Raw genomic sequence first — 10,507 nt, 5'->3', positions numbered from 1 at the left:
ATAATACTAATATTAATAGTTATAGAATAGAAATCTTGGTATTAATTATATTGTTGTTGATAAAAATGGTAATAATAGTAAATAATATTGATATTAATAATGATATCATACTCGATATGGGTTCGATTTTTAAACGAGTTCACTAAATAAATATAATAATATTATTGCTAATAATAAATGATGAAAATATAATCTTAATAAATAATAATATGATCTTTAATAAGAATATTAACAACTTTAATATTTATAATAATAATGATAGTAAGTTTAACATAATAATACTAATAATAATTTTTTTTGTAGTAATATTAGTACTAATAACAACCGAAATTTGTTACGTATAAAAATAGTATTAAAACCAGTCTAGGATGAGACACGAACCAGAGACCTCTAGTTTAAATCACTAACGTACAACTCAACTGAAACCAAGGTAAACAATTGTTAATTTAAACCCATAATAAAATAACATAACCATTTCCCGGGTGTTCATCTTTTACCCAAATCAAACTAACTTCATACCCGTCCAACCCGTAACAAAAAAAATAACCGATATACAAACCAATTATTAATAATTTATATCTGGAAATCAATATATGAAAACTAATAATACTAAAACCCAAATTAATTTACCTATTAGATATTCCCGTATCGTGGCTCTCTACCGGGAAAGAAACGAACCGAACATGTCGGAGACGGAAACAAAAAAGAAATCAGAGGGAGAGGGAGAGACGGAGAGGGAGTGAGAGAGAGAGAGCGACGAGAGAGAGAGAGCGACGAGAGAGATAACAGATTCCGGCTACCAGAAGGCGCGCCGGAAAAACAGGGTGAGAAAGAGACGGGGAGAGAGACAGTGATAGAGAGACGAAGAGAGTGCGACAGAGAGAGAAGAGAGAGTGGCTGAGGGAGAGGGAGAGCTGCGGTGCCGGCGGCCAGATTTCTGGTCGCCGGAAAAACGAAACCGAAGGGAAAGGAAGGAGGTTTGGGTGCGAGGTTTTCCGGTGAACCAAGAGAGGGCAAGAGTGTGGTGGTGTCTGAGTCGGAGGTGGGTGGTGCTCGCCGGACGCCGGAAAACGGCACCGGAAATGGTTAAGGAGGGTGGCGGCTGTGGTATTGTATAAAGATAGGGTTAGGGTTGTTTAAATATATACCTTACATATTTACATAAAGGCCCTCCATGTTTCAACCAAGATTTAATATGGGTTTAAAGGTTCCCAAAGCTTATAACGAGTTTACGAAAATCATTTTAAACCCTCTATGTTTTCTTAACGACACTATAATATGACAAACATCGATAATTATGGTCGAGGTATATAATAATATTATACAATAATTAAATAAGGTTTTTTTAAAGGTATTGAGTAGGGTTTACAATATGAAAGTTTACAAAACGAATATAAATCGAGACTCAAATTTAACGAATGTCACAACTGAATTCACGACCTAGAAATAGATGAACAACCCAACCCGAATAGCTTCATACGGGAGTGGGGGAAGAAGAACATGGTTGTGAGGATATGAAAAACATTCAAAAGGTTTCAAAGAGGTTTACCAAAGAAGAAGAATATGAACTTTAATTGAAAATCGTCTCCGAGGTTGAAATTCATTTGAAATTCATCTTTGGAGATGTATTTCAAAATTACTTTAAAACCCATAATTTTGAAAAGACACGTTGCCGATGAAAACAGCTTGATACATCACGTTACAGTTGGTTTTCCTCAGGTTATATTTGATGATAAAAATAACGCTTCAGACAGATTTAGGATGAATAATGGCGTGGTAGGTGAAAATAGAAAACACATGGCATTTTTTTATTCGTCCACGAAAACTCACGGGGAATATCAAAAACTCACGAGAACATTAGATTTGGTGGGCTATTTTTGGAAATTGAAATCTCACGCGCTATATTGCCTTTTCAAAAGGGCTATTTAAGTAATTTTCTCTAAAATTAATCATGTAAAAAATCGAATCTATAAGCATTTTCCACATAATCTCTAATATTTTAAAAAATAGGCTTTTTTATTAATATACACTGCATGTTCACTTCGGGGCATTTTTTTTACGAACATATTTTTTAATATCTAACTATTTCATACATTAAATAATAATAAATTATAAGATCAAAGACAGAGCAAAGAAAAAATATAAAGTACAACCCCAAAAAACCGGATTTTAATTATCAATCTTAATTTAAATTAGTTAATATACGAAAAAGAAAGTTAAATGCAAAAATAAAGAGAAAGTTTTGTCTTTTTTTTACTTTACTACTAGGCTACATTTTTTACAATTTCAATTTTATATTTGATTCCCACTAATAAACTAATAAGAGCATTCTCATTCAACCCCCTATTCTTAAATCCAAAATTACACTAAAATATACTAAAATTTTTCTCTCATTTTCATTTAAATAATACTTTTTTATACATTTATCATGACTATTTTTCTCTCATTCACTCACAACCACTTTCAAAATATATTAAAAAAATATATGGGGTGAACAGTAGTTTTCAAATATACAGAAAAATCATTACGTTTTTCTAAAATATTAAAACTCTTCACTCACAACAACCTAAATCACTCTCTATATTATAAAACGCCCCTCACATAATATGGTGAGTTGGATGAGAATGCTCTAAATCCGGTCATCTTCTTCAACTTGCAAAATTAGCTACAGTTATCTTCTACATACACCGGAAAATCTCAGGTGAGTCCAAGTTCACCTTAGGCCCATACCAACCTATGGGTATCTAATATTTACTTAGGGGCAACCTATACATTAAACAGAGAAAAAAAAGAAATTTTCACACTAATTTTACACTTCGCCGAAAAAGTTGAGGGGTAACCCGGGCTACCTCTAAGCCCTATATAGATCCGCCCCTGATGCTATACATTATATCAGGAGAAAGAAAAATTAATAGAAAACGAGTATCACGTTGTAAATTATCATTGCCCCTGCCGCATTGCGTGGGTTTCAGCTAGTATATATATATATATATATATACATAGAAAATGGTTCAAATAAAAAGAAGTTGTTTCCTAGGAATGGTAAGAACCAATTGAATTTTGACATTTGGCATTAAAACCTATGGTGAAAGAATAATTCTAGGAAATTGTGTCGGTTATAATGGTGAAAGAGTAATTCTAAGAAACTATGACGGTTTTTGGTAATGTTAAATCTCAACCATTGATTAACATGATCCAATGGATGTTATTTATTCCTAATCTTCCTAGAAAACTACTTCTTTTTAGTATAACTCTCCCCCACATATATATATATATATATATATATATATATATATATATATATATATATATATATATATAAGAGTTCAAATAAGAATAAAGAGTTTTCTAAGAAATGTAAGAACCAACAAAATTTTGACATTTAGCACTACAAATGATGGTGAAAAAATAATTCTAGGAAACTATGTCGGTTATAATGATTAAAAAGTAATTCTAGGAAACTATGTCTGTCACACCCCCCGGCCGAAGGCGGAAACGCCGGGGCGTGCGTAGATTGAAATCATGCAAATGGTATTAAATGTAAAAACTCTTATTAAAATAAACCAACACAATGTTTAAACCAAACATAATTCAAATAAGAAGCAAGACATAACACTTTATTTATTTAGACTTCTAGGTCTGACACATCCCCTAAGAGATACTTCAAGAATCTTCCTTAATTTCCATTACCTGAAAAACATGCGAGAGTGTCAACTAAAAATAGTTGATGAGAACATAGGTTTTTAAATAGAAAAATATGCATTATGTTGAAAACATTTCATATGTGTTAAGTTACTTTATATACTTTAGTGATTACAACCAAACCTCTGACACGAATAGCGAGTCGTCTAATCCACGATTAAACTATTATGTTTAACGTTTAACGATCGTCGGATTCTGAACACACAGGCCTCTACCCGAGGCCTGCGTGGGCGGGTCGGGCCAATAGATCTATCATCATACTACCACGGGCTTAACAAGTTAATGGTTGTACATGCGATTAAGTATATGCTTGTAATGATCACACACAATGAATATTATGAATAAAGCTTGAATCAGATAGCATTTATAAAACATGGAATAAATAAGTTGCATGTTTCCACCCCAAAGTATAAAATGTTTAAAAGCATGAAAAGGGGCTATGAACTCACCTTGCCTGATGGATGAACACGAACACGAGCAAGAGTTAGTTGAACCAGTCACGGGATGCCCTAGATTAAGTTTCGATTTTAAATTAGTTAGAGTGTCGCATACTAGAATGTTCTAAACCAAGAGCATAACCTCCAGCAAGTTGAATCCCATGTAAGATTCACGGGTCCAATGGGATTATTTACGCCACTCTTGCCTTAGGCAAAACTGTTTTCTTGTCAGATACATACATACCCGGTTTATACTCTATTGGTATACTAACTCAAAATGTTTTAGAATGGTTTTGATAAATAAGAAAGTACGAGATTAAAAGTGTAATATCTTATATTTTTGTGTATTTATTATCATTTAGGAAAGTATAGGGTTCAAAGTGTAAATATTACAGTTTAGGATATTTATGATAATTTTATGAGTTTTTGAAGATAATAAAAATATTCATAGTTGTTCATGGAAAAATTATACTTTTAATCAAGATCTATAGAAAATAATTATGATTTCTTGGAATAACATGATCATCAAAATCTTTAAAGCAAAAAGTAAGGGTTTTATTAACAATTTATAATGATCATGGTGAGGTTATATGAATAACTATGAAGGTTCAAAGGAAAACTCAAGAACATAAGAACAAACAAGAAGAAATTCATAATAGAAAGCAAAAATGTATAAAAACATCAATGAAAAGCAAAGTAATTATAAAAACTTACTTGTTTATGCTTAGAGAGAAAAGAAATAATGAGATTTGGTGTTAAAAATAATTAGAATGAAAGCATCTATTTATAGTGGAGGTAAGGTTGTTTGAATCGATTTAGATAGAGATAAAACTTGTTGAAAATTTTGAATATTAAAAAAGATGATAATGATAATATATAATAAAAAAAATATGTGTGTGTGCATAAACAAAAGTGCACGGCACTTTTATTAAATTTTCTTTTTTTTTAAGTTAAAAGAATTAGATAAGATAAAACTTTAGAAACAAGGTTAAGTTAGAAGGTTCTAGAATGTTCTATTTTAAGTTACATGATTTATTTAAATTCTTAGGATAAAAATAATATTAATAATAATAACAAAATATTTTGTTACATGTTATAAAATATTAATTTAGGCATTCCGGTTCAACGTGTCATATTAACGATTAAGCATGTTTATGATCAAATGAGTACAGGATCATATAATTACGCATACAAAGTTAATGTTATTTTATAATTCAACAATAATACATGTAGACGATGAAATGAATATGATAACTTTATTAAATGAGAAAACAAAACTAGCGTTTATTAACAAGCAAAATCCATAGATGTTACAGTCTCCCCCACTTAAGGGAATTTCGTCCCGAAATTAAATAGTGGAGACTGGTTCGGATTGAAAAAGATGAGGGTATTTCTGTTTCATTTGATCTTCAAGTTCCCAAGTAAACTCGGGTCCTTGCTTATAGTTCCACTTTACTTTCACTAGACGGATTCGACTTCGCTTGAGTTTCTTGACATCACGATCCACGATTTCGATAGGTTTCTCAACAAAGTGAAGTTTATGATCAATACAGATATCTTCAAGGGGAATAGGCTGAGTGTCATCGGATAAGCATTTCTTGAGGTTAGAAACATGGAAAGTGTCATGAATACCGCGCAATTCCTGAGGTAGTTTGAGTTTCTATGCCACTGGACCAATTCTATCAAGAATCTCAAAAGGTCCAATATACCTAGGAGCAAGCTTTCCCTTTTTCCCAAATCGGACAACGCCTTTCCAGGGGGAAACTTTGAGTAAGACTTGATCGCCAACTTGAAACTCAAGTGGTTTCCTTCGGTTGTCAGCATAACTCTTTTGCCGATCACGAGCGGCCTTAAGTCTTTCTCGAATGATAGCAATCCTGTCGGAGGTTGCTTGGACGATTTCGGGACCAATAACTTGTGAGTCACCAATCTCGGTCCAACACACGGGTGTTCGACATTTCCTACCATACAAAACCTCAAAAGGAGCACATTTGATGCTAGTATGGTAGCTTTTATTATAGGAAAATTTAATGAGAGGTAGGTGATCATCCCAATTTCCTCCAAACTCGATTATGCAAGAACGGAGCATGTCTTCTAAGGTTTGGATGGTTCTTTCGGTTTGACCATCTGTTTGGGGATGATAGGCTGTGCTAAGATCCACACGAGTCCCCAAAGCTTTTTGAAGGGATTGCCAAAAGTTGGAGGTAAAGCAGCTATCACGGTCTGAGATTATGGATAAGGGAACACCATGACGTGTCACGATTTCGTTGATGTAAATTTGAGACAACTTCTCCATCTTGTAGGCTTCACTAATGGGGATGAAATGAGATGATTTGGATAAACGATCTACTATAACCCAAATAGAGTCATGCTTACGAGTGGTTTTTGGTAGTTTTGTGACGAAATCCATGGAAATTTGATCCCATTTCCATAAAGGAATCTCGGGTTGTTGGAGAAAACCCGAGGGCTTCCGATGTTCGGTTTTGACTTTTGAGCAAGTGAGACACTTCCTAACATACAAGGCTATATCCTTCTTCATACCAGGCCAACAATAGAATTCCCTAAGATCGTGGTACATTTTATCGGCTCCCGGATGAATTGAGTATCGAGTTTTGTGTGCTTCATCAAGGATAAGATTTCGAAGGTCTTTAGAATTTGGAATCCATATGCGTCCCATGAAGTAAAGAACTCCATCAGACTTAGTTTCAAATTGTTTTTCGGCTCCACAATCCAATTCAGCCTTGAGATTGTTTTGGGCTACCACTTGGGCTTGAGCTTGAAGAATTCGGGCCTTAAGGCTAGTGTGAATAATCATTTCCATGGCCCGAATACGAGAGGGTTTAACTCTACCCTTTCGGCTTAGGGCGTCGGCCACGATATTCGCTTTCCCGGGGTGGTAGCGAATTTCACAATCATAGTCATTGAGTATCTCGACCCAACGTCGTTGCCTCATGTTGAGTTCTTTTTGGTTGAGGATGTGTTGCAAGATTTTATAATCAGTATAGATGACACATTTACTCCCATAAAGGTAGTGTCTCCAAATTTTAAGTGCGAAAATCATCGCATCTAACTCAAGATCGTGAGTGGTGTAGTTCTTTTCATGGATCTTGAGTTGACAAGAGGCATAAGCTATGACTTTGCCTCGTTGCATGAGTACACAACCGAGACCTTGATTTAAAGCATCACAATAGACAAGGAAATCGTCGTTTCCATCGGGAAGGGTTAAGATGGGTGCGCTACAAAGTTTTTGTTTTAGGGTTTGGAATGCGTCTTCTTGCTTTAGTTCCCAAATGACCGGCTTGCCTTTTTGAGTTAAGGTGGTGAGAGGTAAGGCTATTTTTGAGAAATTCGAGATGAATCGACGATAATAACCAACTAGACCAAGGAAGGAACGGATTTCTGACGAGGTTTTCAGAGCTTCCCAATTCTCGATGGCTTTAATTTTTGCGGGATCCACGTGTATGCCTTTATCGTTAATAAAATGACCCAAAAATTGAACTTCGTGAAGCCAGAATTCACATTTTGAAAATTTAGCATAAAGTTCTTCTTTCTTCAACAGTTCCAAGGTGAGGCGAAGGTGTTGCTCATGCTCAGTCTTGGTTCTTGAAAAAATTAAAATATCATCAATGAAAACAATGATGAATTTGTCAAGGTACGGTTTGCAGATACGGTTCATGAGGTCCATAAACACCGCGGGTTCATTAGTCAAGCCAAATGGCATGACCATGAATTAGTAATGTCCATAGCGGGTACGAAAGGCGGTTTTGGGTATATCTTCATCTAGAATTCGCAGTTGGTGATAACTCGAGCGGATATCAATTTTTGAAAAACAAGTGGCACCTTGAAGCTGATCGAAGAGATCATCAATTCTCGGTAATGGGTACCGATTCTTGATGGTAAGTTTATTTAACTCTCGGTAGTCGATGCACATTCAGAAAGATCCGTCTTTCTTTTTGACGAAAAGGACAGGAGCTCCCCAAGGTGAGAAACTGGGTCGAATAAATCCTTTGTAGAGAAGTTCTTGAAGTTGACTAGAGAGTTCTTGCATTTCGGACGGGGCTAAGCGGTAGGGAGATTTGGCTACGGGAGTTACACCGGGTAAAGGTCGATTCGGAATTCGACTTGTCGAGACGGAGGAAGTCCTAGCAAGTCGTCGGGAAAAACTTCAGGATAGTCTTTGACAATGGAATTGTCTTGAATCTTTTTCACTTCGGATTTCTTGTTAACTACATGGGCTAAAAAAGCATAACATTGTTTCCTCAAAAGTTTACGGGCCTTCATACAAGAGATGACTTTTAGGTTACGATCAGGTTTTTCTCCTTGAATGATTAGTGTTTCACCGGATGGTAACGGGATACGAATGAGCTTTTCGGCATATACAACTTTGGCTTGATTACGGGACAACCAATCCATTCCCACAACTAGGTCAAAGCTACCAAGCTTAAAGGGAATTAGATCGATATTAAGAGAATGATCATCAAAAGTCAAGGTGGAATCACGTATAATAGTATTGGCTTGGATGGTTTTACCATTGGCTAACTTGACGATGTAAGGAAAGTCTAGTTTTGTCGGTTTCCATTTAACAAGGGGTTTAAAATCAAGTGATATAAAGCTTCTTTCCGCGCCCGTATCAAATAGTATGGATGCAAAGTGGTTATTTAAGAGAAACGTACCGGTTATGACATTGGGATCTTGACGAGCATCCGAAGCACCAATAGTGAAAGCTCTACCACGAGTGGCTTGGTTGTTGTTTGGAGCCAATTGAGGACAATTGTTCTTGAAATGGTCTAAACCACCGCATTGAAAGCAAGCACGAGCATTGTTATTGTTTGTTGGTGCGGGGTTGGCTACCATAGCTTGATTAACAACAGCAGGGGCGGTTCGGCATTGAGGAGCTAAATGCCCAAATCGACCACAATTAGTACACTTTCGGCATTGGGAACTTGGTGGGTGATGATAGTTGTAGGTGGGGCATAGAGGGTGAGGTCCAGAGTACCCAGCCCTAGCTGGGGCTTGGTTAGAAGGAGCCACAGCTTGGACGGGCACAGCAGGGGTGACTGCGGCATAGTTGGTTGTTTTTGGTTTCTTGTTAGGTTGATAGCTAGTCTTCTTGAACTCTCTCTCCTTTTGTTTCCCCGAATCCTTCACCAAAATTCCGGTTTTAACTAGTTCATCGGTTAAGGTACTGGCTAGGTTTATGGTGTCTTGGAGGGTTCCGAGATCAACGGTCAAAATCATGCTCCTCATTGAAGAAGGTAAGCCATTTATGTAGCGATCAATGGCCTTTTCCTCGGGAGTGACTATGTGGGGTACTAGTTGGGATAGTTCTTGAAAACGATTGGTATAGCCAATGTGATCGGCTCCTTTCATGGTATGACCCCAAAGTTCAGCTTCCATCTTTCGGAGTTCTCTCTTGTGACAATATTTCCTAGTCAGCAGATCCTTGAATTCGGCCCAAGGTAGAGCCAAGGCCGGATCACGACCTCGAGTCCTCAGAGTTCCACCAAGTCAAAGCTCCTAGCTTAAGGGTGCTAGCAGCATACTTGACCTTAAGATTCTCCGGGCAATTGCACATGCTTAAATCGGATTCCGTGCTCTCGAACCATTGTAACAAGCCAGTGGCACCTTCCGAGCCGGTGAACTCAGTGGGTTTTGAAGCAACAAAGGTCCGGTAGGATTGGTCGTAGTTGTTTCCATTGTTGTTGTTATTGTTGTTGTTGTTGCCGTTGAGTTGATTGACGATAGCGGGAAGTAAGATTGGCCATTTGAGCGAGCACTGTTGCCAACGGAGCATTGTTGTCGTTGTTGTTATTAGAGGCATCGCGACGAGGAGGCATTCTAAGAAATCATAATACAAAGATGGATAAGTAAAAGAGTAAGGAATAATAAAGCAATTGTTTATTAAAGAAAGATAGTTCAAACTAGAAATGTCATGGCATCAAAGTTTGAATACAAGATAAACTAGAAAGTGAAAAGATAGATCAAGATTGTAAGCCCAAAAATTCCAATAATCTTCAAGTTAGTTGCTAGGGCCCAGCCCTGTTTGCTAGTGGCATCATCCTCGAGCTCATCGCCAAGTAGTTGATTACTTCCTACCGAGCTATTGACTGACGGGAATAAGAGTTCTCCTATTGGGCCTATTAATTCTCCATGGGTGGGGGAAGGGGTTCTCATCAAACGGGCCCAACTAATTGGGCTATAGGTGAAGATACTTGGTGATGGAGGGTTCAAAGGCACGTCCAAGTCTTCTAGCGCAATATAGTCTTCGTCCAACGGTGGAAAGGGGACGTGGGAGTTTTCGGAAGGGTTGGTGGAAACAAAATACATGCTACAAAAGGGAAATTAGTACATCTAATAGAACATAATTT

At 36.7% G+C, this 10,507-nt stretch overlaps 1 protein-coding gene across 1 annotated transcript; it reads right to left on the bottom strand.

Annotated features, from left to right (window-relative positions):
• Positions 1 to 8,228: 8,228 nt before the first annotated feature.
• Positions 8,229 to 9,536, bottom strand: LOC143556298 (uncharacterized). Its single transcript, XM_077045653.1, has one exon. It carries the CDS (start codon positions 9,534 to 9,536, stop codon positions 8,229 to 8,231), a length of 1,308 nt encoding a protein of 435 aa, XP_076901768.1.
• Between the last annotated feature and the right edge of the window lie 971 nt (positions 9,537 to 10,507).

This window comes from Bidens hawaiensis, unplaced genomic scaffold, assembly GCF_021521415.1.
Source record: "Bidens hawaiensis isolate Kalapana, Puna unplaced genomic scaffold, B.hawaiensis_p1.1 tig00018510_1, whole genome shotgun sequence".
NCBI classification, from domain to species: Eukaryota; Viridiplantae; Streptophyta; class Magnoliopsida; order Asterales; family Asteraceae; genus Bidens; species Bidens hawaiensis.
Note: the sequence above shows the minus strand (reverse complement) of the source record. Positions and strands in the feature narration are given on the sequence as shown.

What these genes read in the sequence shown, in the direction of transcription:
- LOC143556298 (XM_077045653.1), bottom strand. Translation starts at nt 9,536, where the DNA reads ATGGAAGCTGAACTTTGGGGTCATACCATGAAAGGAGCCGATCACATT.